We start from the raw sequence: 27,980 nt of genomic DNA on the forward strand, positions 1-27,980 counted from the left end.
GGATGCTGAAAAGAACCTTTTACGAGGAGAGTCGAGTTTGAAACAGTGAGGACAGTGAGGACGTTTGAGAAGCCACAGGAAGAGACACATGTGGATACCAGAAAGGAGAGGGGCTAGAGAGGGAGCAGAGGGAACGAGAGGATGTTCTTTGAGGAGCAGCTCTGAGCTCTGTGGCTTTTGTGGCCATGGGGTCACAGTGCTAAAGCTATCTCCTCAGCGCCAGCCGAACATGGGAGCAGTGAGTAGACGGGACGGCAGCTCTGAATCAGTGTTTGAGTCTTTACCCGCACACAGGGAGGAAATGCCATGTCCTCACCACCGGGAGGGTCATCTGTGAACATAAGAGACCACCACATGTTTGCACAAATGTGATGCCATGCCTTATAGGACATGGGCTCTTTGGGTGGTTGTTCTGTCCCCCTCCATCCCTTCATTTCTTCTGTCCACAAGTATTTATTAAGGTCACACTAGGAGACAGACACTAGTAGGTGCTAGTGATATAGGCAGGAATGTACCCCAGCAAGGGACAAGACAGCCCACCATTGCTGCCACAGGACTTTCGTTGTACTGTGAGGCAGAGGCCTGCCAATAGGAAAAGCCATGAGCGTGATGAGCATTAGCACAAGGGCAGAAAAGTCCATCCGAGGGCCATTCCTGACCCAAACTCGGGAGGCCAGGAGAGCTTCCTGGAGAAAGTGGCATCTAAGGCAAGACCTGAAAAATAAACACAGTTTATAAAAAATGGGAAGTGGGGTGGGAAGAGGGATGGATTATCCAGGAAAGGAGAATAACGTCTCAGGGGAGCAGAAGGAACGAGAAGGGGGAACTCCGGGGACTGAAGTGATCCCTGCAGCAGAAGTTCTCAGTGAGAAGTCTGCAGAGGCCTGGCCATGGGGCCTTGGCAGACAGGAGGCCAGACTTTATTCCAAGATCAACGGGGAAGGTTTTACTCAGGGGAGTGACGTGATCAGATTTTCATTTGAGAACATTTGTTCTCAGATGAGAAGGGCAAGACTGGCTGGTGCTGTAGTCACCTAAACGATAAATGTGTCAGACAATTAAAAAATGGAGTCAAGATGGAGACATATACACATATATACGTTTATATAAGTAAATATTTGAGATATATTTGCAGATAAGATCAATAGATTTGGTGAATGAGCGATTGGATGTGTGAGGAATCTAGGTTACTCCCAGCTTTCTGACTTGGGCAATGGGGCACTAATATAATAAATGAAAAAGAAGATCCAGGGAGGGGTGGGGTGATGAACAGCTGCGTTTTGGACTGGTGGAGTTGTGCTGGGTATGGAATCTGCAAATGGAAATGCTATTGGATCTGAAACTCAGACTTGGGAGTAGTCCGCTCGCAGAGAGGTCCCAAAGCTGCGGGGATGATGTGATCCCCGGGTGATGGTGTAGACTGAGAAGAGAAGAGATCCCAGGTGAGGACCTTGAGAGGGGGGATGCCCAGACTTAGGGGAGCCGGCAGGAGACAGGAAAGGAACCACTAGAGGGAGCAGCTGAGCCAGGGGTGTGTGTAAACCCCGGGAAAGAACATTTCAAGATGGAGGGAGGCCACCCAAGAGGAGGACTACGAGATGTCTGTTGCTTGTGTCCACAGGAAGTCATTATAATGGGCAAGAGAAGCTTCTAGAAACAGAAGCCAGAAGGCAGTCATAGAGTTGGGGAGTGAGTCGGAGAGGAGACGGGCAGGGACAGTGAGGTGAGGCTTCTTTGTCAGGAAGTTTGGTGGAAGGATGGATGAGCTGGCACTCATGCTGGAAGGGTGTGTGGGGTGGAGGAAGGGCGGAGATTAGGAGAACCTTGAGCATGTGTGAAGATGCCCTTAGAAAAGAGAAGCCAATGTTAAGTTGTGAGCCAAGCTCAGGTCCCTCTTCAGCTGTTGCGGAGTGGGGAAAGGGGGGGATGCGCAAAACAATGGGTATGTGTGAAAGTGTTGTTTTGTAGCACAATATTTTAATTATGTCCTTTTAAAAAATTTCTCCACAGACACTACCCAAAGCAGTCCTTCACCACGGTGGCAGATACACCTGAAAATCTTCGCCTGAAGCAGCAAAGTGAATTGCAGAGTCAGGTAACTTCTAGAAGATTTGTTTTGTTCGTTTGGCACTAAAGATTTTTCACAAGGCTGCTCTTCTGAGATTGTTGTCCTCGTCCTGTTCCTGCCGGGTCACTAGCCGGTGTGGAGCCTGAAAGCAGGACTGTGTGGGAATTCCGGGTAAAATTGTTGAACATCTGTATTGTTCCCGGTCTTGAATTGTCCTGATATTCTCAGTTTTGTTATTCATGTTGGACTAGGGCGAGTAATGAGTTCCGGTCAGAGTTGATGTTTCCTAACAATCTTGACTTATTTGGTCCTAAATATTTAAACACGTTTTACAAATAGCTTTTCCACACCGCATATGTGGGGAAAAACAAGGTGTTAACTTGACCCAGTTGCAGTGCGTGTGGGGCTAACACCCCGTCTGTGTATCTCACACCAGCCACGGGCTTTGTTTTCGTCCTGTCACTTTGTTCATATTTCTTTCATATGTCACATTGACAGCATGAACAAAGACGAGAACACCACAATTGGCTCCCGGTCAACCATGTTAGATGGCAACTTGCCTTCAATATGGTGAAACACATCAGTTAAGACTAGGGTTGTGAGTGGCAGGGTTTTCTGCAGGGACACCCGATCTTTTAGTAAACATGGGGTGCTCTCTTTCAAAGAAGCTGTCTTTCCTGGCACCCCATAGGAAGACACGGAGCAAGCAACGACATTGCAATCCATTGGTCAGTGGTGAAGTAAGGAGGGAAGAGGGGAGAAGGCAGGTGGAGGTAGGGGAGCCTGGGTGGTTGTAGGCCTCTTTCATCTGTTCACTGGCTGTTCACATCAGAGAAACTACAGTTTGTACATTGAGGCAGTCCATCTTATCTATCTGTCTTGAGGGTGTCTGTAAGTATTAAATGAGGTAGTTAGGTGTGAAAGCATTTCAAAAAGTGAGAAGATATTCTATGACTGTGGAGGCTTGTTACGATGGTGATAATGATGGTCCCTGAGAATTCCTGGTATGTGAAAGGGAAAAGCACAGAATTTGTGAAGGAAAGTGGTGTTCAGCTAACAGGCTTAGAAAATGTCAGTCTGTAGCTCTTTTTCTGGGGGGGATGGGAGAACAGAGTCTTGCTCTGTTGCCCAGGCTGGAGTGCAGTGGTGTGGTCTCGGCTCACTACAACCTCTGCCTCCCGGGTTCAAGCAGTTCTCTGCCTCACCCTCCCCAGTAGCTGGTATTACAGGTGCCTGCTACCATGCCTGGCTAAGTTTTGTATTTTTAGTCTAGACAGGGTTTCACCATCTTGGCCAAGCTGGTCTTGAACTCCTGACTTCGTGATCCACCCGCCTCGGCCTCCCAAAGTGCTGGGATTACAGGCGTGAGCCACTGTGCCCGGCCTGAGCAGGCAGCTTTCATTGGCTTGGGATTGAATCATTTCCTTGATGGTGTATCTGACCACAGGGGAGGTTGCAGTTGCCTGTAGTCTCTTTCTGGGAGACTTGGGATCACTTCTCAGTCCATTTAATTAGAGGAAATAATCTCCAAGTGGAATTTACTGTTGGTTAACAATGCCATGAATACATGGTTGGGAGCTACTTTTTAGTTTGTGTGAAATGCTGGTGTTTGTGTACTGGTTTTGGCTACAAAAATTGAGTGCTGGCCAAGGAGAGACACTATTACGGAGGCCGGCAAGAACACCTCTGTTCATTCACACCCTCGGGGATACCAGAACTTGGCTTTGTGCAGATCCAGCGTGCCTTTCTTCTCGTCAAGTTAGGGTTCATCAGGTAATTCTGGACAAGTACACACTGGACATAGAAGTAAATCAAGCAATCAAATACTCATTTCCTGCCTGTGATATACTTCAGTACTGTGCAAAATAATTTATAATTAGTTTCTCCTCCCTTCATAAATTTATAGGGTGTCTGAGCAAAGAGGACTAACACACATCTTGGAATGACTATATTTAATTTGTTGTAAGGACTGAAAAAGAGAAAGATCAGGCTGGGAAGCCGAGGTGGGTGGATCACTTGAGGTCAGGAGTTCGAGACCAGCCTGGCCAACATGGTGAAACCTCATCTCTACAAAAAGTACAAAAATTGGCTGGGAGTGGTGGCGGATGCCTATAATCCCAACTGCTCGAGAGACTGAATGAAGCAGAATTGCTTGAACACGGGAGGCGGAGGTTGCAGTGAGCTGAGATCGTGCCACTGTACTCTAGCCTGGGCAACAGAGCAAGACTCCATCTCGGGGAAAAAAAAAAAAGAGAGAAGAATCAGTGTGGATTGGACTCAGTAGTGCTTTGTGCTAGACGTGAGATTTGAATGGAGCCTTCAAGGTTGAGAAAGAATCTGATATAAACGCTGTCCCCTCTCTTTCGAAGGCACACCACACCCTTTGGGCTCGGTTAATGGTCATAGATGCCTTCAGCACATCCCAGGAGCAAGCATTTATTGTTTTCCTATTATGTGTCTGACTCTGGAGATGCAAAGAAAAACAAGGTCACTGTTTTATGAATGGCTGATTTTATTCTCCCTGATGTGGCCAACTGCAAGCTTCAAAGGGCAGCATATACAAATAATTACAGGCTGGTGGGACAAGAGCTAATGGCGAGATGTGCAAAGATCTGTGGGATTGCCAAGCAGCAGTCAGGGGAAGGCGTCAGATCTTTATAAAGATTTCGCTCAAATGTCCTCTTCTTTAGAAGCAATTGGGCTCCATCAAGCAGACAACATGGGGAAATTCAATGCAATTCAAAAAACACGTATTGATTACCTACTCTGTGCACTGGGATATAAAGACATCATCATCATCAACAGCACTGCTGTATTCCAAGGACCTAATTTTACATGTATTATTTAATCACAAACAGCTTCAATGATACAGGTGTTTAGTATCATCTCTATTTAGATAAAACATTCAACCTTTAGAGAATTTCGATAACTTGCCCTTTCACACTTAGCTGGTATGGAATAGGCCCTTGGAATGGGACCTAGATCTCTGAGCCCTCGATGTCCACACTCTTCACCAGTACTCTGGTCCCCTTGCTCAGAAAGCACCTAGAAAAGATCTGTAAGCAAAGAATTGTAATACAAGGGATGATGTAGCATATGTAAAGGTAGAATTTGGCATTAAGTATAAGTAGGAAGAAGTCATTATGATTTCTTTTTTTCTGGGTGAGAGGTGAGAACACTAATGTAGGAATATTTCCATTTTTGCAAAAACGTGGATAGGTGTCTATCCTAATGGTGATACTCAGTAATGGCATTGGAATCCATTTTAGCCTATTAAATGATTTGATTCTGCATGAGAGCATTTCCTTAGAGTTTTGATATCTGGAATTCTGAACAGCTCACTGGTTTTGGTGGAAAATTGACTATTAATATTTTATAGGCTTGTTTTGATCATTTGTGGTGCTAAATGAATCACATCTATTCATAGCTCCAAGTTTTCAAATTCCGAAATCTTTTAGAATTGTGTGGTTAAAACCAGTTCACTTCTTTCAGTTCATTAGCTTACCAAATGAGCCAAACATAAAGAAAATCAAAAATTATTTTCCAATCCAATCTAAAAAGTTATTTATAGTTACCCACTGTTATCTCTTTCTTTAAAAATTTTCTCTTTTCTTTTTATTTCCCCCTTCTCTTCTCTTGAGAGGGTTATAAACACTGTGAATATTTTTAATCTAAATGCTAAATCCTCTCAAGGTTTTTTGGAATCTATATCAGGTGCCAGATTGTCATAAGAAAATTTTATGAAATACTGCGAATAAACAAACAAACCAAGAGTAGCTCTTTAGAGCCAGTGGTTCACAGGCTTTATCCAGCACTTGGTGAACATCCACTCGGCCAGCCCCTGACTGCAGTAGATGTGGACTGCCCTGGACCTTGGCAGTCAAGAGGAAGAGAGGAAGGGAAAGCCCTTTTATAGTCACTAGTTCCCTTTTGATCACACATCACAGCATGAACTGCTTCAAAGAAATAGGATAAAGAGTGGTTAGACGCCCCAACGGGCCCACAGTAGTCCATTCAACAAGAAGCAAAAGTAAGACGGCTTCTGGTGGAATCAGCAACATTATAGTTCAGCTGTGGGGGGCGTCAGGCTTTTACTGCTTGCCTTGGGCCTGGCTCACCTCATTTTCTTTAGGAAAGTGAGATCCAAAGCCCCGACTTAGAAACAAAAGTTTTGGAACACAAACTCTTGTAAGTTGGGTGATCCCTAAACTTAAAACATCCAGGTGAGATGAAAAGCCCCTTAAAGAAGAAATTTCTAGCCGGGTGCTGTGGCTTATGCCTGTAATCCTAGCACTTTGGGAGGCTGAGGTGGCAGGATTGCTTGAGGCTAAGAGTTTGACATCAGCTTGGGCACCATAGGGAGACCGCTGTTTCTACAAACATTTTATAAAACATTAGGGCATGATAGTGCATACCTGTAGTCTCAGCTACTCAGGAGGCTGAGACAGGAGGATCCTGTTGAGCCCAGGAGTTGGAGGCTGCAGTTAGCTGTAATCACACCACTGTGCTCCAGCAGCCTGGCTGACACAGCAAGACTCTAAGAAACAAACAAACAAACAAAAAACCCAAAAAACAGAAAAAGAAGCTTACTGATTATTTTAATATCATGTGGTAGAAAGCGTTTCCTTTTTTGGGCTGTGTAGCACACTCTTATTGGAAGGGAAGGCATAGATGCTTGGGTGCTCTGAACCAGGGGTCTGGAGACTTCTCAAGGCCGTTGAAATGGTTCTTCCGATGAAATTCTGAGTGGGAACTCCCACTGAGAAGACAACAACATGGAACTGTCATGATTGAAGCAGGGGAAGGGGGTAAGCCCCTGGCATCTCCAAACCCCCCTGACCCTGCTCATCTTCCCAACCCCAGAGCCTTAAGGAAATCTGGGCTTCTGTAGAGCATATTTTTGAAACAGGCTGCTTAAAATGAAGACAAAACGATAGCTACTCCCCACTTAGTTGTTTATGTGCTTGGCTTAGCTATTATGTGCTTGGCTTAGCTGTTTGCAATCATGTTGAAAATAAGAGGGATTTGGGGCTCACTGTGCTCTTAAATGGAGTGTGTGTAATTTATGAGGGCTGATATGGTGAAAGATGGAAAATGATAATGGAGAGAATGCAAATCATTCTGGAACCTTTGAGTCTTTCTTTTGTAATCTATGTTGATTCTTTTTTAATCTTCCAGGTTTCTGCAGAGTCATAAAAACATGGTTCGTAGGAAGTACAATATATGACAGTAGTAAGGGTGAGAAGGCAAAGTGATTTTTTTATAGGGAACATAATAGTTAAACATCTTTTGGGAGAAATGAAGGCACGTGTTTAGTATAAACCTTTGGAAGCTCAAGAAGGCGGTAATGTGGCTTGCCCTTGGCACATTTCTGAACCTTCTTATTTTATATTCCATTTCCAGAGGGTTTCTCTCTCAGTTATCTGTCACCTGACCATTCAGTAAGGTGGACCTTACTGGTAAGTATTACCTAAAGCAGAACCTTTCTCAGATGGGAGTTTCATCTTAAAGTATGTCTGCTGAAGTCTGACTTCCTTCAAAGCAATGAATCCCAGACTGAGGAACTCCATTGACTGTCCAAAGACAATTGGAGAGCTATTTTGGATAGCATTGTCCATAAGTTTCAAATCCCACTCTGTATGATTGCCCGATCATAAACTTGACCTAAATTTCATTTGCCACTGAATGCCAATTGTGTGTCAGTAATTGGATATCCTGCAGTGAGTGAAACCAGATGAGGCCCTTATTCTCAGGGGGTTTATGGTCTAGTGGGAGAGAGGGTGGTAATAACGTAATAAAAAATAGGCCAGGCCTGATGGCTCACTCCTTTAATCCCAGTGCTTTGGAAAGCTGAGGTGCAAGGATCACTTGATCCCAGGAATTTGGGGTTGTAGTGAGCTACGATCACACCACTGCACTCCAGCCTGGGTGACAGAGTGAGACCCTATATCTAAAATAATATTAATAATAATAAAAAATAGGAAAAAGTTAAAACTGCAACAAGACCTGCAGAGAGAATGGAGTGTATTTTAAGTATATTTTAAGGCCCTTTTGGGGAGTTGGAGGCCTGTATACCTTTCTGCAGCAGATGCATAATAAAATCTTAGAACAGTCTGCTGTGTCCTGCTCAGCTCTGGATCCCATTTCCAAATGTATATTCATTGTTCCCCATTTTTTAACGCTAGGGGACTCTGCTCTTTATTGAGTTCTTTTTTTTTTTTTTTTTTTTTTTTTAAGCCGGAGTCTCGCTCTGTTGCCTAGGCTGGAGTGCACTGGCATGATCTCAGCTCACTGCAGTCTCCGCTTCCCAGGTTCCAGCAATTCTCCTGCCTCAGCCTCCTGAGTAGATGGGATTACAGGAATGTGCCACCACATCCGGCTAATTTTTGTTTGTTTTGTAGAGACGGGGTTTCACCTTGTTGGCCAGGCTGGTCTCGAACTCCTGACCTCAAGTGATCTGCCCGCCTTGGCCTCCCAAAGCGCTAGGATTGCAGGCGTGAGCCACTGCGGCTGGCCCTCTTATTATGTCTTGTCTCATTGGACAATTTCAGACTTCTAAACACAAACACTGTTTCTCCAGACAGTTTTTAGTGGGTTCTGCTGGTCTTGGACAAGAAACCTTTTATGCTTGCCTTCTAACTTTCTCTTTTCTTTGAACCTAATTTTGGCAGCTTTACACTTCCCCCTTCTGATTTTCCACCATTTGATGCTGTCTTCTGATCCATGGTGATGCTTCTTGTTCTCCGAGTAAGCACTTTCTCATGTATGAATTGGTAAAAGTTCATTGGGAGAAGCTTCAGCGTGTTTCTTTTCAAGGTTTTGAGGCAATGTAAATGATGAGAGGTTATGTTTCACATATAGGAATGGGTGAATGTGAGTAAGAACTTCAAAGGGGACGAATTCACTGGATGTGGTACGTTTCCTTCAGGGAGCACAGCATGCTAAGCAGATGTTACCTCCGACCTTTGCGATTTCTCTCATCTTCACAGTTTCCCGTAAGTCAGATCCCCGCCCTCTGCCCCGCCCCACCCCCCGCCATTTTAATCCTGGATGAAATGATGTAAGAGACAAAAATATCGGTAGTGGGAGACAGGAAAATAACCAAGATGTTTTTATTTTTGTGTCACCACTGGGTTTTTGAGCCTTTAATCACAGGGACCTGGTGTTCTACTCTCATCCCTCCTGAAATGACCTGCATCCTTTTCATCTGTTTCCCGAGGCCTGGAAAGTTGGTCCTTTGATTCCCTCCTGGCCCACCCTACCTCCCTTTCCATCATTCTTAGAGCTCACGGTGGAGGTGTGAGAGCTGTACTTTGGGCGGGCAGGCTCTAGGCTATTTGTTATGAGTAAGTGGTCAGAATCTGGTAACTGGCCCTTGAATTAGGCATTTGAATATATAGCCTATCTATCCAGGAGAATGCTTTAAAAGTATTAAATCAGGCTGGGCATAGTAGCTTATGGCTATAATCCCAATGCTTTGGTAGGCTGAAGTAGGAGGATCACTTGAGGCCAGGAGTTCAAGATCAGCTTAGGCAACATAGGGAGACCATTGTCTTTGCCAAAAAAATTAACAAATAAAAATAAACAAGCTAGGCATGGTGGTTCATGCTTGTAGCCCCAGCTACTTAGGAGGCTGAGGCAGAAGGATCACTTGAGGCCAGGGGTTCAAGGATGCAGTGAGCTATGATCATGCCACTGCACTCCAGCCTGGGTGACAGAGTGAGACCCTGTCTGTGTTAACATCATACTTTAAAAAAGCTTCCATTCGGGACAATTGTATTGTATTCTGAAATGAGATACCTGGGTCTCCAAAATATGGGTTGTGCTTTGTAAAATGGAGTTTTTCTCATTACAAAATGTCGAAAGAGAGCAATTAGACTTTCCTTCTCTCCCTCCTTCCCTCTGTCTTGATTTTTGGTGAGGTCGAGGATCAGGATGATGCTAAATCAGAAATTAAGGTGACACAAATTTGATCCTAACTGGTAGAACTGCTCTGGACCCCTTTTGACTGACACTGAGTTCCTATTTCTGTGGAATTTTTCTTATTTACAGGAATCCATGATCTGTAAATGTCTTCTAAGGGAAATCTAATAAGCATCTTTAGCTACTGAGTTAGCTTCCTAAGCACACAGTATTTTAGACACCAGACAGCTAAATATACCAATTCCAAGTGATTTACTTAAACCAAAAAAGTGAAATATAGTAAAGCCAAGAATTCTATTCTATTTTTAATTAAGCAATTGTAGAACCTTAATACTGATTTTTTTAAAAAACCTCTAGAATGGCTTTAATGCTTGTAAACCATTGAAATTAAAAGCTCTTAACGTATTTCTGCTATTGGACAGAGAACATATCTGTTATATAAGTTTTCCTTAGAATTGGATAATTTCCAAGGCTTTGAATCTTTTTATTCTAGCATATTTTATTCTTCATAGGAATACCACTTAATGTCTTAGGAGTGTGTATGTATATGTGTTTTTATATACATATATAATAAATATTACATGTAATATACATATATGTAGACATACATACAATATACATACATTGCATACAATAGGCATACAGTAGACACCCCTTATTTGCAGGGAATATGTTCTAAGAACCCTAGTGGATGTCTGAAAACTGCAGATAGTACCAAACCTTATAAATACTGTTGTTTCCTATATGTATCTATCTACAATAAAGTTTAATTTATCAATTAGGCACAGGAAGAGATTAACAACAATAACTAGTTTACATTCCCAACAGCAGGTTTTCACTGCATCCATGCCAACATCTATTATTGTTTGATTTTTTTGATTATGGCCATTCTTGCAGGAGTACGGTGGTATTGCATTGTGGTTTTGATTTGCATTTACCTGATCATTAGTGATGTTGAGCATTGTTTCATATGTTTGTTGACCATTTGTATATCTTCTTTTGAGAATTGTCTATTCATGTCCTTAGCTCACTTTTTAAATGTAACCAAATATCATCTATTCTCCAAAAAAACCTATGGATAAAAAATTTAAAATTAAAAAAACACAACAGTAACTAATAGTAAGATAGAATGATTTCAACAGTATGCTGTAAAAAAGGTTATGCAAATGTGGTTTCTGTCTTTCTCAAAATATCTTATTATACTTTACTCACCTGTTTTCAGCCCACAGGTGACTGCAGTTAACTGAAACTGTGGAAAGTGAAACCAGGGATAAGAGGGTACTGCTGTACATATATATAGATATGCAAACATATGCAATACGTGTATAAATATATGCATGTTTTTACATACATTTGTGTAACATCTACCTATACACATATACACACACACATATAATAATAATATAACAAAGTTAACTTGGAAGGACAATGTTCAGGAAAGTCTTGAAAACCTGAAAGACCGAGAAAACATGAAATGTCTTTTCTCTGTTGTTATCAATGACTAAGTATGATTTAATTCACTGCTGGACACTCTGGCAGTCACCTTATTGCAATCTAAGTTCCCCATCTGTGAATTAGCTTTGCAGTCTCTGTCTTTTAGTTATTCCGTATGTTTTAAGAAATAGCTAACATGACAAAGCGTAACAGAAATATGTAGTATTACTTCTGGAAGTGTGGTAATGAGATCTTCTTCAGAATATTACTGATTCCAGAGGATAGATCTCTCATTCTACTATATAACAAGCATAGACGTAATTAAAGAGGCTTTACCTGTTTTAGTGGGTCTTTCTCTGTGTATTTTGTTCATTAATTTAAGGTTTTTTAATGTCTGTTTTCATCTTTGTCCTTTTTTGTAGATTTTAAACGAGAGGCCAGTGATCTTATTAATTTAATGGTTGCTAATAAATAACCACGCTAAGCAATCACCTGGATGATATTGTGCCATTGGATGATAAGGGTGATAATGTATGAAATGAAGTAGAAAGAATGGAAGGTAGTTTCATAAAAAACAAGAGTCTTGTAAGAATGAAGAGCAAGACACTTTTCTGACAGGTGGACAGATGCTTTTCCAGTTCTTTCTTGGTGTAAATTACAAATGGAAAAAGACCATGGTATTGTTGGTTTCAAACCTTTACCAGCAAAGAAATCTCACTGAAGGACCCTCCGTACTTTCTGTAACTTATTCTGTATAAGGTGCTTTAATTATATATTGGTTTAATCTGCATTTAATGGATACCTCCTTTGGCCCAGCCCTGCCTGCTCTTGGGTGGGGGCTGTGTGAGGCGAGAGACCAGCGGCCCTGGGGAGAGGGGGTGAGTGGAGGAAAGACCTGAGCCCTGACTTAGAGGTGTTTATTGGGTCCCCTCAAAATATATTCTCCCAAATTCTGTAAACAGTTTTTTTTTTTTCTGTATTTCATTTGGCTTTCTCCTCTCATTCTCCACTGAAATGTTTACCCTTTCTTTGAAAGAAACCCAAAAGTGACTCTTTTCCTCTTTCCATAGATCAGATGCCAAATTCTCTGAGGATATGTCGAATAAGAAAGGATCCTTCATCTTGTTTGGAAGGAGCTCTTCCTGTTTTTCTTTCCCTGCCCAACACCTGTGCCCTTTTGTCAAGTATTTATAGAACTTGCCCCTTCTTAAAATAATGTGGATCGAAAATGGTTTTGATTGCTTCATGGACACAGGAAGACCTCTCCAATAAAAGCAACTTTCTTCTTATTGTTATCCTTGGCAAAATTAAATCATGTCGTAAGCAATATCCTCTTGTCGTCCATCAGACTCTAGACGGGTGGTTCCTAACACTTTTTGGGTCATGGACCACGATGGAAATTTGGTGAAAGCCCTGCAACTCCTCCTTTGGAAAAGTTATGGTAGCCAGCTTTAGAATATAAATGCAGAAGTTCAGGGCATAGTGACTCCCATCAGTGGAACCCTGGAAAGTCTCAGGCTTTAGCAGGAGTGGCTGGGCTGGCCAAGGGAAGGAACAGGGAAGAAGGACTGGTTGGATGTACAGGTCTCACAGAAAGTGGTGGCATTGTCACAGAAAGATGATGGACTCCCTGCCTTCTAAGCACAATTTTATTTTATCTCCATTAAAATATTAACTCTTGGAAACATGAACTCTTACTGCCTTAAAAAAAGCAATCTAGCAGCAAGTGTTAAAACTTGAAAAATACAAATACGTTTTGGTCTGGCAATTCCACTCCTGGGAATCTCTCCCATAGAAACAAAATTATCAGCATAGAAAACATAAGCACAAGGATGTCTATGACAGCACTGTTTGTAGTACACAAAACTGGAGACAGAGTGAAAGCTCTTCTGCAAGAGAATAGTGAGTTACATTATGATAATCCATACCAAATAATATGATGTGGTCATTTAAAGGAAGGAAATAGAGATCTATAGCCAAATGCCTTGGAGGTGTGTCTGTAAAGTGTTGCTCAGTGAGAAACACAGGTGCAGAAAAGCATAGAGACGACAAAACCGTCTGTGTGTGCCTGCATGTGCCTAGCTATGGCTATATATGTATAGCTCTGATTAGGAATATATGTATAGGTAGAAAAATATGGATTAATATATTCCAGTTACTAACATTGGTTCTTGGGGCTTACAGGGTGAGCCTAGCAAATAAAGGAAAAAAAAGATTACAATACTTAAAAATAAAAAAAAGTGTTAGTATGACAGTAATTCATTGTATCAGATTATACTTACGGGTGGGTAGTTGTAAAAAGAAACAAAATAGTGATTTCATTTAATTTATTATTATTATTGTTTTTGAGACACTTGCTCTGTCAGCCAGGCTGAAGTGCAGTGGCATGATCACAGCTCACTGCAGCCTTGACTTCCTGGGCTCAAGCAGTCCTCCCACCTCAGCCTCCCGAGTAGCTGGGACCACAAGCATGCACCACCATGCCTGGCTAATTTTATTTTATTTGGAAAGATGGGGTCTACCTATGTTGCCCAGGCTGGTCTTGAACTCTTGGGCTCAAGCAATCCTCCCATCTTGACCTTGCAAAGTGCTGGGATTACAGGTGCAAGCCACTGTGCCTGGCCAGATAATGATTTTAAAACAGTTTTGCTTATGTGTATTTTAAATTTTGCTGTTTTACTTCTTCACAGTCAGTAACACTGGGGCTTTACTGTTCAGGCTGCTGGGGCCTGACCTGGCCAATTTGACCAGCTGGGGGTCTCCCTGCTGACTTCTTAGATGGATATTCTGTGACTTATTGCTCTAAAGGCATTAGGTCTTTTAGCAAATGTTTATTGGATGTCTATTTTATGTCATATACTAGGCCTCGTGCTCCTTAAAGAACTAAGATGTGAGTGTGGGTGTGTCTGCACAAGTCAGGGACTGTTTACAGCTGCAATTGAACTTCCTGTCTTCAATTTGATATTTGTCTGTTTATTTGGTTGTGAGCGTGCAAATGGAGGGCATAAGGTGTTACTCTCAGGCCAGTAAGAACCTAAGAATTTGTTTGGGTGAGGTCTTGATTTCATTTTTTGCCTCTATTAAATGGCCTACCCTTAATTCTCCAGTTTCTCCATAGAAATGCCTAAAGACCTTGAGAGGATAATACTGAAAGGGTTTTAGAGGAAAAAGAAAGTGAGATGCTTTCTGTGAGTCAGTGTTTCTCCAAATTGTCTTTTCCTGCCTCCCTGTATGCATCACAATTACCTAGTGAATCCGGTGAGAGTGCTCACTGATGGGCCTGGCCCCAGACCCACTAAGAGGGAGGCCCAGAAGTCTGCATTGTTAATTCTCCAGGTGATTCTTATTTATGCATGTTAATATTTGAGAACCAGTTCCATAAGACGTTGTCCCAAATAATGAACACTCCTGGCATTTTTTTCCCCCCAAATTTTACTCTTTTAATAAATTTTCCCAATATTTCAATGGCTTTGAATTTTTATTTTTTTTATTAATTAATGATGCGTTTATTCATTCATGCATTTATTCATAATGATGTCTGCATTTTAGAGAAGATTTCATGTAGAGGAAACTTCTTCAAACAACACTGTTGTTACCAAATACCCACTGCATTCTTAATGTAAAGGAATCAATGTAGGTCAGTTAAAGGCTAGAGTGGTTTAAAAAAATCAACAATCTGATGCTCAAATTCAATTGTCTTTAATATACATGTATTTATCTGTATACATATGAGAAAAAATTTCAGGTTACAATGCATTCTGTTGTTTTGAACTACAGGAATCAAACCAGAATTTTTACCCGTGTTACACATGTGATACACTCATGGATTCTTGATTTTTTGGACTACTTTTGGTTTGCTTATAAATTTCCATAATGGAGACAAGAACTGAAAGTGTTTTTCAGGTATTTTTTATTCCCTTTCATGCATTTCTTCCCCAAGAAATTTAGATACATTTTAAGATTTATGTAAAATCTTAAAATAATTGAGTAATTTAAGCAAAGGCTAGTTCCTATGAAAAGCAGAATTATATGGCAATTTTCCTATATTCCTCATGCGATTATGCTTGTGCAGAGAACAACCCTATTCTGATTAGAAAGATCCTGCCTGAGAACCTTTTAGCTGCACAGCAGGATGTATACAACCCAAGTCGATTCAAGAAACTCATGACGTCATCCCTCAGTCAATAATCATTGATTGAATAGTGTTGGTTTCAGATCTAGGTATTAGGTACTAGTAGGGATACAGAAGGAAAATTCATAGTTTCCGTCTTTGAAGAATAATCTGGTTCAGAATATAGTTCAAATGTGCATGTTTTGACATGGCTTCATAACAAAAGGTTCTTTCAACCAAAATGCTAGGGAAACCAGCATTAAAGGAGAAATTGTGGGGCAGGCAAGGTGTTCGCCGCAGGGACATGGGTTGTCAGGAGAAAATGGAACAGAAACAAGACGTGAGAAAAGTGTGAGCTTAATCCATAACGCTGTTTCCTTCCAAAGGTGTCAGCTGCATGGCATGGGAGGTCAGGCAGGTGGTCTGTGTTCCCCAGGGTGGGAGAAGCATTAGTAGAAACAGGTGATGAATTCCTTAATTAGGGTAGGGAAACACTGCAGAAGAGCTGTGGTCTAGGGTTTTTATGAAACGCAAAGCTTGCAGAAATTAAAGAAGCCCAGCGTGAAGAAGTTAGGAGGCAGGATCAAGGTAGTGACTGTGAAAACGGAGAAGAAAAACTTAAGAGCTCCTTTTGGAGAAAATGGGATATTAGGGTTAAATTGAAAAAAAAAAAAGCTGTGTAATGAAAATATCTGTGACGTTGTTAAACCCATCACGGTGGGTTCAGTCTAAGGCATTTTAAATTGGAGCGAACACTGTGGGGAGTGGTGTGAAGGAGACCTCATTAATTGATGATATGGTTCAGCTCTGTATCCCTATTCAAATCTCATGTCGAATTGTAATCTCCACGGGTTGGAGGAGGGACCAGGTGGGAGGTGACTGAATCCTGGGGGCAGATTTCCCCTTGCTGTTTTCGTGATAGTAAATGAGTTCTCACGAGATCTGGTTGTTCAAAAGTGTGTAGTGCTTCCCCCTTTGCTCCTTCTGTTTCCTACTCCGCTGTGTGAAGATGTGCCGACTTCCCCTTTGCCTTCTGCCATGATCGTGAATTTCCTGAGACCTCTCCATCCATGCTTCCTGTGCAGCCTGCAGAACTGTGAGCCAATGACTCCTCTTTTCTTTATAAATTACCCAGTCTCAGCTCTTTATAGCAGCGTGAGAATGGACTAATACAATTGATTTTTAAATCTTTAATTTTCTGTTGATTTATAATTTAAAAATTTATTTCTGTAATAAAGTACAAATATCATCTAACAGACCTTTGACATGGTAAATATTCTACAGCGTAGGATAAGATTTCAGTAGTAGGTGGTGAGTAAGTGCTAGATGACTGAATTCTGGTGTTTATCTTGGAAAGTAATCTGCAATTCTATATGACATTTTTTCCTGCATAGGACACGAAGTTCTACTACAATTATTTAGGAATAACTTTTTTATGACTCATGTTAGTAAGATTATTGTAAATCAACATTTAAAAAAACAATGTTTCATCACCACAAAAAAAACCTCCCGCCTTCCCACATCAAGGATATCTTCCTCTTGTCTAAGAAGCACCTACTCCTTTTTGGAAGTTGACATTTACGTGGAGAGAGTACCTTTCATCTCTGAAAAAGAAAAAGAAACACATGTAGAAAAACCCAACTAACTAACAAATCACCTTAATTACTACCTACAGAGAAAAAGTGTTGGCTTTATGTTTTTTTTTTTTTTAATTGTGTGTGTTGTTAGCTCAATTCACAAATGAGAAATAAGTACTAGTGGAAAAACAGAGACCACTTTGGCTTATATTTGGTGTGGTAGGTACAGAGAAAGGGTACATCAGATTGCTACCTAACAGAGCAAGGAAATCAGTTCTTATTTTCCGTTAGAAAACAAAACAAATGGCAATTAATCCATTTATGCCTGAGGTTGCAATTCTTTGAATTTTTGCAATCAGACCTTGGCGATGACCTTAAGCAGTAGGCTATAGATAACTCCCACATGCTTAGAGTTCCAATAATGGAACACTAGGCATAAATGGGCTAAAGACAAATAAAAAAAAGGTTGTGAGAGTCTGTTGACTTACTACGGAGCACTAGGCTTCTGCAATCTGTTCACCTGTGGAATGCTTGTTAGTTACCTCCTGGTTACTGAAGATTGGGCTTTATCAGTAGTGGCAGGATGTTCCTGAGGGTTTCTTTTCCTGCAGTATCTCATAATGCCATAGCTTGTCCAGTAAATCATTTATTTTGCTAGGCCATGAAATAATGTCCACCTTACAAGTTGGAAAAATCTTTCTGATAGGAAGAATTTTGGCTGTGTTCCACCTCCCTGGGTTCTCTGGTTCTCAGCTGCTACATGGCTCCCAGCTTGTCCCAGGGAATGTCTGTGGGACAAGACATTCTCTTTACTCGCCACTTGTCCTCTAGCACTAAGTACCTGTTTTTCTCTGGAATGTGACAACCAGGTGTTGTCATGTTGTCAGCTTTTTGTCTCTGGCGGCCTGTCAGCTGGCTAGACCTGGGGAAGTAGGCAATAGAGTCTAGGCCTGGGGTTAGACTAGCATTTTCCTGACCACCTCCATCCCTCTGACATCTTACCTGCTACTTTCTGTGGAGAAGGGAGGCTCTATACTATACAAGCTCATGGGGATCTGCATTGGTTTCCAGAGGGAACTGCAGAAAATTGGGTGTGCAAGAGCGAATTCCTGTCCAGGAAGTCAGCAGCCTCTTGTGCTGGCTTTGTCTGCTGGAGACCAGCTCTCCTCCTCTACCTGGTGCTTCTAGCCTTTTTCTCTGCCGTTAAATCCCAATGTGGCCCTTCTTGGCCATTCGATTCCTACCTTCTTTCTCTCCCTTCAATGCACTTGATTTCTCTCCAGTGAATCAGCTTTCTTCCATTTAGACTACAAAAACAGCAGAGCATTCAGAAAGACAAGACACATCTTACCTGATGTCATCTGCTCCATTGCAGTCTTTTGCTCACTTAGTCATTTTGGGGTGTTGCATTCTTGTTTTGGGAGCCTTATTGCTGTTTGCAGTAAGTATTTAACCCTCTATCTCAAAATGTTCAGAGTTTCAATTTAAACAGATTCTTACCCACTTGATTTTATTTTTCTACAAATGTTTTGCTCCTTCCTTTGCAAAGGCTGGTCTCCTGCTTCACTCATTTACCTGGGAATGGGCAGCTTCTCTCTCTTTAGAGACCTCTGTTCTTTGCAGAAGGTCAACATTCTGCAACCCTGTGTAGATGGGGAGGGATAAATGTGTTTGGCCAGGAAAAGTCACTTTAGACTGGGTACTAATGGGGGGACTAGAACCCTGCCTACCATAGTGCAACATGGGACACTATAAACCACCCCATCCAGCTAGCGCTCGGGGCCCCTCTGTAGCCATTTCCTGGGGCCACGCTGGGGCCATATGGCCTCTTGAGGGCAGGGCAATAATAAACCTGTCGTGGTAGCTGCAGGTCCCTCTGCCCCACTCTGCCCCACTCTGCCCCACTCTGCCCCACTCTGCCCTGCTCTGCCTGGCTTTTTCCTTGCCCTAGTGGCCAAAACTCTTAACTAGATTCACCAAAGATGGTGACACGACCATGGGCCGCCTTCCAAACTACAACAGTTCGTGGCAGCAGTGAAAGTTTAATTTTTTAAACCCTTCCATCAGAGGAGGAAGTGCTTTATAGTAAATGACTACATTGCTGGAAATCACTTACTGGCGTCATCTTGATTATATTCCTTAGTCATTACGGTTTGCATCACATGATCTTTTCTCAAACATCAGCATGGGGAACCAATGATGGAATTGCATTTCTATGAATTAGAGTGCAAATTATTATGGGAGAAGAAAGACATTAAAGGAGCAGCGTTCATGTTTATGTTTGAAGAAATATGACAGGCTTCATAGCCTCCACGGCAGTTAAAGCGGGGGTTGTAAGAGAACACGGAGCCATCGGACCTCATTGCCTTAGATGAGTTCCAGTGAGTGTAGGGAAAATGCTTTGGCTTTTACAACCCTGGGTATATAAATCCTGGATGTAGAATCAGTTTGGTTTGTATTTCTTTTCCTTTTTTCTTTTGTGAGGTGAGACAGGGTCTCACTCTGTTGCCAATGGTGGAGTGCATTGGTGCAATCACAGCTCACTGCAGCCTCGACCTCCTGGGCTCAAGTGATCCTCCTACCTCAGCCTCCTGAGTAGCTGGGACTACAGGCATGCATCACCATGCCTGGCTAATATTTTAAAATTTTTACTAGGGATGGGGTCTTGCCATATTGCCCAAGCTTGTCTCGAACTCCTTGGGTCAAGCACCCCTCACACCTTACCCTTCCAAAGTGCTGAGTTGATAGGCGTGAGCCACTACATCCAGCCTGGCTTGTATTTCTTGTGGGGCTGGGAGAATATAGCATCACTGCAGGTCTTCTCACACATAATTGGGCAATCAATAAATGACTGTTGGAATAAACAGTCTGGTCTCTGTAGTAGGACTCTGGTCTTACTCAGAGAGTAGGCCCTTCTTCCCCGACAGCCTTTCCCCGCCACCTCCCCCACTGCCACACACACACACATCTGGGTTTCTGTATAGTTTTTGTATGGTAAAAGCCAAGGATTTGGAAATTTTTGGTGTCGCAGATAAAAATAAATAATTCAAACATAAGTCTGGGAAAGAGAATGAATTATTGTTTGCTTGGGCTCCTTTACTGGCTCTGACTCCAGGCCTTGCCTGACCCTGAACACCCACCATATCTTCACTCGTTCCAGATGGCGGATCCTGTCTTGTTGGTAGCCCCCAGAACTTGCTGGGGTGTGACCTTCCATCCTTGTCATCCCACAGTCCTCATGATCCGTATATTGGACTGACAGAAGTTTGTCCATAGACAAATGAAGTGATCGAATTAAGGGACTTCATTGGGGCTAGTTGTGAATTCAGATTGTGACTTTTAGGGGGTGTCAGAATTGACACGTTGCAGAGTGTTCAAAGCAATGCCAGTTGGATTTTTAATGTGATATGCAGATTGGATAGTATTATTGCTGTGTGCATTATTGTAATTTCTATTCTTCTTCATGGCCATCTGCTTGGTTATATATATTTTAATTCTGATGTCAAGTATGAGATGTAGACGTAGAATTTTTATTGTTCTACCATTTCCCCTGCCTTCTTTTATCTGCACATTTCTTGAAGCAGCCAGGAGCCATGGTTTCTAAATGCCTATTGTTGAGAGCCCTGGCAAGAGTGAAGACCTTATCTTTGGATTTCCCATAGATTCTAGATGAATGAATGAGTTACTGGAAACAATAACAGACATTATTTACTGGGAGTTAATGATGAGCCAGTCATTTGCTAAGGCTTTTTGTACAGTATCTCATTTAATCTTCCCCATAACTTTCTTAGGTTAGCATGATTGTTCTCATTTTGCAGATGAGGGAGCTGTGACTCAGATAAGTCATGTAAACTGCCTGAGGCCACACAACTACTCAGGGCCCTTGCTAATATTTGGCCTTAAGACTTTTCAACTCCAAAGCCTGAGATGTTTCTTATTAGCTATTTCAGCATAGTCATTATTATGACATTTCTGTGACTTCCACACCATGTCGTATCAGTGATGTGACGTGTTAGGTTTAAAATTCTCCAAGATCTCTTCATTAGGTGAAATTTTTATATTTGGACTTTTAAAAATTGTGATTTCTGGTAAATAGCCTTTTATCGTATTTAATTTATTATTTTTTTTTACTCCATTTGGTTTTCATCATTCCTGAATGTTTTTAATACTTTTAATTAAGTTATGCAGTAAACTTTTCATTCGGAGGTCAATGATTTTAGCCAGTTTATTATTTTAGCAGCACTGCCATTTTGTTGGCGGTACCCATCTTAATTGGTATTGAATAAATGTCCTCATGTTTTCTGAGCTTACTGATTTTTAAATTCGAATTCTGTATAGGGTCCTATCTCAAGCATCGAATGTTTTCAGTTATTGCTGTAGTGCTGATCAGAACAGTACCATTGAAGCTATTATTAAACCAATGAAGGAATAAATTACTCACGTTTCAAAAACATTTTAAAAAGTAGATCTGATCATAGAAAGTACCCAGTTGTATTAGAAATTTGCTTTTCTGTGTAATGATACTTTGTTAGGAACCGGTTGAACACTTTAATCCATAGTGCATTGGAGTGTTGGCTGCAAATCCGAATCCTAAATTCTTCAGGAGTTCTTTTTTCTTTTTTTTGTTTTTTGTTGACAGTGTCTCGCTCTGTTGCCCAGGCTGGAGTGCAGTGGTGTGATCTTGGCTCACTGCAACCTCCACTTCCTGGGTTCGAGCAATTCTTGTGCCTCAGCCTCCTAAGTAGCTGGGATTACAGGTGTCTGCAACCACGCCCGGCCAATTTTTGTATTTTTAGTAGAGATGAGGTTTCACTGTGTTGGCCAGGCTGGTCTTGAACTCCTGACCTCAAGTGATCTGCCCACCATGGGCTCCCAAAGTGCTGGGATTACAGGCTTTGAGCCACCGTGCCCAACCCAGGAGTTCATTTTTATCGCTGAAGATGCTTCCCATCTCATGATTTCATTGTCTTTCTCTTGAGACTCCTCAGCAACCCACAGCACCCATTTATCTCACAACTGTTAGGGCGCTGCTTCTGGGTGCTCCAAAGCATCAAAGCAGCATGAGTTGTAGTTTCTGACTTTGCTCAGCTTGTTGTTGGCAAGCAAAGTTCCATAGGAGAAAAGCTAGCGCAGGTACAGTCCTGATGGGTACTGTCAACAAGAGAACACGAGTTGTGCTCCCTGCTATGGCTGGGCTCACTGGGGGTTTCTGTGTGTGTGCTCCTGCTTGCATACATGAAGGGTCTTTACTCTGCAGTGTGCTGGCACCAAAGAAGTTTGAAAGTAACTCAATGAAACACACTTAAACGATATTTATGAGTATAATCGGAAAGAAACCAAGGCCTTTTTGAGGAGGAAGTGCCTTGCTGGAGGAAGCAGGCATCAGCTGGTGGCAGGAGAGATGGATATTCTAGGTTTGCCTAGTATATCCTAGCTAGGAATGTGATAGATGTGTTAATTGACCATTTATGGACCAGTGACTCTATGGAAAGTCCAGAAGAGAAAAGGGGAGGTGAAATGGGTGGCAGAGGACCTGAATAACATGCTAAGAAGGTTGGGCTCCATTATGAGGTGTGGAGATCTGCAAGGTGCTGGGCAGGAGAGTGATTTGCTGCTAATGAATCTGGCAGCAAATAGATGGGACTGGGAGAGATTTGAAGTATGGAGCCGTGTTAGGACATATTTGCTGTAGTGAAAGTGCATTATAATGAAACAGTTAATCAAGAAAATGGAAAGGAAGGGAGAGGGGGCCATGAAGGAGGCATGTACTGAAGAGTGATCATAAATGAGTGGAAAAGGTGGTGGTGGCTCAAATCTCCCTTGGAGGAATTTATGATTGGAAAACCAGTGGGAAGTAGGGAGGAGCGCTTACGCACTTAGACATCACGTCCAGATGCTCTGTTCTCTAGCCACAGGACTGTGTTTTTTTAATTTTTAATTTTTAATTTATTTTTTCTTTTTACTGAGACTGTGCATTTATTTAATGTGGTTTGCAGCTGTAGGGATGGAGGTACCTAATGGTGACTGTGGCCGCTTCCTTTCCCACCTCGCCCCCCTTGGCAGTGCCATGGAGAGAGATGGAAGTCCAGTGTCACTGATGCCTTTGAGATTCTAGACCTGAGTAACAGGGACTGTTCCTGGCTGTAGTCAGAGATTGAGAGGGCAGGGGGCTTGCTGATCCCATTGTCTCTGCAACCCCATGGTTGTAAATTTTTAAATGAACAAAGGATTGAGTGAGTGAGTGAGTTCAGGATTAGGATTAAAGAGTTTGGCTATTATTTAAGGGGAAATGACTTTCATACTGATGGACAAACAGTGATAGTAAAGTAAAAACCAAGTGGTGACCAAAGCTTTCTAAAATTATGTTCCGTTACATTATGGAAAGATGGATTTTTGAAACTAAATGTTTATGATTCATGGATAAATAACCCACATTTTATAGATTATGCATGATGAACTGTTATCCAGTTTGAACATTTATTTTTCAAAATGGCCGAGGCATTGATCAATTGCACACACATTTCCAAATTTATTCTGGGGTCCACAGAGAGAGAAAGAGGCCAGAGAAAAATCTTTGCACAAAAACAGTTAGTATTGAGAGTTGGAACTGCTTTTTAGATTTTTAGCTTTACCATTAGTCTTTATATTGAGGGATATCAAAAATATCCCTGTAAAACTTTCTGGCTGTTTTTAGGCAGTCCATATGATACTTTTAAGAAGGTAACTTTTGCAGTTTAAATAGCTTGGCATTATAGTCTAGTCCCCTGAGAACGAGTGGAATGTGAAGGAAACAGTGAGGGTTTTGGAACAAGTTAAACTTAGGTTTCAATTTGTCTCCGCCACTTAATACTATGTGTCCTCGGACAAGTTACTTAAACTCTCATTTTCTTTTTTTTAGAATGGGTGATGTTTTTCTCTCACAAAAGATTATGGTGAGATTGGTGATAAGGCATGGAGCCAATAGACCTAGGACAATCCTTGGCACTTCCAGGCACCCAGGAAATAACCACAATCGCTATCTTCAGGATACTCTGCATTTTCACTTCACTTTCTATGAAGTGATATTGATCAATGTTGAAAATGACAGCTGTTATTCTTACATTTGGGAGTGGGATGGGAATTGCAAGTAAAAAAGTGTTCTGGAAATCATGTCCCCAAAATGTGTTAGTTTGCCCCACCCCCCTGGGGAAAAGGCCTCTCCTAAAACTTCACATGGGAGAACCTTGAAAGGGCATCACATAGTAGTGGCACATTAACCGATTTTGTTTCACTTGATGTAAGAAGCGTCTAGAAGTCTCCAGCCTTCTTTGGTTTGTGCTGTGTTTGGTCTGAGAACCCACATTAGTGTTGCCTGAGTTATGAGCCAGAACGCGCTGTTCTCTGAACCTTGCTGGCGAAGAGGAGTTGTGTGAAGGAATCTGGCCACAGAAGGAATCTTATAAAGGGTACTCTTCCTTTATAAAAATAGAATTGGAAATATGGAGGTGCAGAGTTTTTTTTTTTTTTTGTAATAAACTGTAAAAGAAAAAGAATTAGTCCCACAAAGGGTAAGTTGGTGGTTACAGCAGTAAGAATTGCTGCTCACAACATGTAGCTCAGAGCAAGCCTTCTCCACTCAGAAATAATTATTTTCAAGCCGAGCAGCATCTGCAGAGATGGCTCGGCAACAGCTGCGTCAGCTCTAGCATGTGTGAAAACTGCTCGAGAATAAACCCTGAAAGTAGGTTTTGGAAATTTAAAAAGGAATTCAAGGATGTTTTGATGTGGAGGGGTTATTAGCAACAGTTTACAAAAATATAGAACAGCGAAGTTGGGAGTTCATTTCGTTTCTCCAGCGTCCTCCTATTTATCTTGCTGATAGATTTGTCTGCTCGGTTACCATAGAGCTGCTCATTGGTATTCCTCAGTGTGCGGTGCTGCTGCGAATCCCCTCATCATTACACTGAACTGGAGGATCTTTACTTTTCAGGCCTTGCTCATGCTCAGGGACCCTTTTTCCTTGTACGTGGCAGCTCTTATTTTGTACAAAAACAACAGTGATTGTCCTGCACCAAAAAGGTGACCAAGCAGCCACCTTCACACGGCTGCAATTGCTAATGTGTTGCCTTCCCAAGAAGACAGCACTAGCTGCTGTCCCCACCCCCAGGGACTGGAAACATCATTTTTTTTATGATGTCTGCCCTGCATGCCGGCTCTGTCAGCACTGGGCTCCTGTTCTCAGGGACTGGGGGGTGCTGCACATTTCTCAGAGGGGAATAACCATTTCTTTTCAAGATCATTTTCCCTTGGCGTTTTTCCCTGTCCTGGCTTTCAGACTTTGCTTCCAAGGTGAGGCGGTCCCCATGCCCTCCGTGTTTTCTCCAACCCAATGTGGGTGTTTGTGGTTGGCTTCCGGGAGAGGTGTTTGTAAGCATTTTTAATTACTTTTATAAGTTAACTACTGTTGACTCCTGAGCAGCAAGGGTTTGAACTGCATGGGTTCACTTATAAGTGGATTTTCTTCCCTCTCTGCCACTCCTGAGATAGCAAGACCAACCCCTCCTCTTCCTCCTCCTCCTCAGCCCACTCAACGTGAAGACAAGGAGGATGAAGACCTTTATGATGATCTACTTCCACTTCATGAATAGTAAATGTATTTTCTCTTCCTTATGATTGCCTTAATAACATTTTTTCTAGCTTACTTTATTGTGAGAACACAGTATATAATACGTAGAGCATACTAAATATGTGTTAATCAACTGTTTGTGTTATCAGTAAAGCTTCCAGTGAGCAGCAGGCTATACGTGGTTAAGTTTTGGGGGGTCAAATGTTACATGCAGATTTTTGAGTGCACAGTGGGTCAATGCCCTTAATCCCTGCATTCTTCAAGGGTCAACTGTATAACTGTTGGCTTTTTAGATTATGGCCAATGAAAGGAATTATCTTTGAGTCTGGATTTTGAATGCAAAAAGACATTGAATTAGTTACCTTTGAATCGTATCCATTAATTAATGCAGTGATATTTGAGGCTTGAATTAATGTATATTATAGACGCAATTACTCTTTTTGGATCTCATAGATTAAATTCACTGAAAGATCCCCCTGGAGTTGGCTTCACTGTACTTTGCCTCTAGCTTCTCTTATATGGAATCAGCTTCAAGTTCAAATATATTTTGTCTGATAAATTGACTACACATGGAGAGACTAAAGAGAGCAATTAAGTATGACATAAAATAAATGACTCAGTGACAAGGTATATTCCTTTCAGGTCAGCGTAATTCAAAGTGTGAGAAAACATGATTTAGCTGGCTGAACTGAAAGACAGTTTAAATTACTGGATGGGAAGAATCGCTTTGCATTCTGAGGTTCAGTAATTGGAGTTATGTAACATTTTATTTTGTTTGCTGTGAGATGATTCTGTTGTGAGATGGTTGCAGTTGTTTATGCGGCTGTGATTTAATTTGACATTGTGAGGGGCTGGTCTGACCTTTATGCGTAATATGAAGTGCCATTGGGTGAGATGCCGATGGGTGGCTAAAGCCTGTTAAGCCATGATAAACCAGTGCATTATATTCTTTAGAGAGTTAATTAGGGTGGCAGTGCCCCAGATCAGGGAGTAGGTGCCTCTGTAATTGTTGAAGTGTTTTCCTTCCATTCTTCACCTCTCCCTTTTTGAATTGTATGCCCACATCTTTGCCATGTGACTTTGTAGGATTTTCTATTAGAGACGGTAGTGTTGCCCCATTGATGTCAGCCATGGTCATGTGACTCATGCCAGCCAATGGGCTTTGAACAGATATGATACTAGTAGAGGTCTTAGATGGGCTTCTATGGCATCCCTGCAACCCATTGTGAGAACATGTTCTGTATAGCTACTGTCTAGCAGGGTGTGGAGACATGTGGAGCAGAAATAAAGCCACCCTGAAACCTAAAACTGAGTAGACTATGACCCGTGAGCAAGAAGCATGAAAGCCTATTATTGTAGGCCACTGACTTTTGGACTAGTTTGCTATGCAGCATAATTGTGGAAATAGCTAATATGTGTACATATGTTAAGAATTCCCTGCCCTTGTAAGATATTCATTAGGCTTAATAAACTCCTTTTACATTTAGATCCTTGTTCTCACCTTGCCAGTAAATCAACATCGTTCATAGTTTAGTGGTATCTTTTGCCTGCAATGTGGTAATGTCCTTTGTTAGCAAAACTTTCGTGACCAGAGTTTGCATGAGTATATCTTCTTAAATATTAATAAAATTAGACACCGCTATTTAATCTTTTTTATTTGGGATTTTACATGTTTTAAAATGTCACGTAGATGTGATTGTTTTAAAAAGACTTTGAAAAATTCCCTAAAAGACTTTGTAGTTGCAGGCCAGGTGCAGTGGCTCACACCTGTAATCCCAGCACTTTGGGAGGCCAAGGCGGGCAGATCATGAGGTCGGGATATCGAGACCATCCTGGCTAACACAGTGAAACCTCGTCTCTACTAACAAAATACAAAAACAAAATAAGCCGGGCATGATGGCAGGTGCCTGTAGTCCCAAGTACTCGGGAGGCTGAGGCGGGAGAATGGTATGAACCTGGGAAGTGGAGCTTGAAGTGAGCCGAGATCACACCACTGCGCTCCAGCCTGGGTGACAGAGCAAGACTCTGTCTCAAAAAAAAAAAAAAAAAAAAAAAAAAAAAAAAAAAAAGACTAGTTGCAAATGACTGATTTCATTGTAGTTGGTCTATGGAGAAAGTAAATTTTAGTAGAGGATAGTAGGTAGCTCACGTAAGGAAGGCAGCTCAAGGCGAGGGTAGGAGAGTTAGGTCTGAAGGCTGAGAGTCAGGGACAGAGCTCTCAAAGTGCATAGTGACCGTCAGCAAGGACCCTGTTAAATCTGC

The 27,980-nt window shown here is 41.8% G+C and overlaps 1 protein-coding gene across 2 annotated transcripts in view; it reads left to right on the top strand.

Annotated features, from left to right (window-relative positions):
* LOC105480053 (nebulette) overlaps positions 1–27,980 on the top strand; it is a 379,519-nt gene that overhangs the window by 147,480 nt on the left and 204,059 nt on the right. For both annotated transcript variants that reach the window (XM_011738505.2, XM_071070414.1), the window contains exon 3: positions 2,011–2,095. In XM_011738505.2, the coding sequence (XP_011736807.1) occupies positions 2,011–2,095 (85 nt within the window). The remainder of the gene's footprint in view (positions 1–2,010; positions 2,096–27,980) is intronic.

The sequence above is a fragment of the Macaca nemestrina genome, chromosome 9 (genome assembly GCF_043159975.1).
Source record: "Macaca nemestrina isolate mMacNem1 chromosome 9, mMacNem.hap1, whole genome shotgun sequence".
In the NCBI taxonomy this organism is placed as follows: domain Eukaryota; kingdom Metazoa; phylum Chordata; class Mammalia; order Primates; family Cercopithecidae; genus Macaca; species Macaca nemestrina.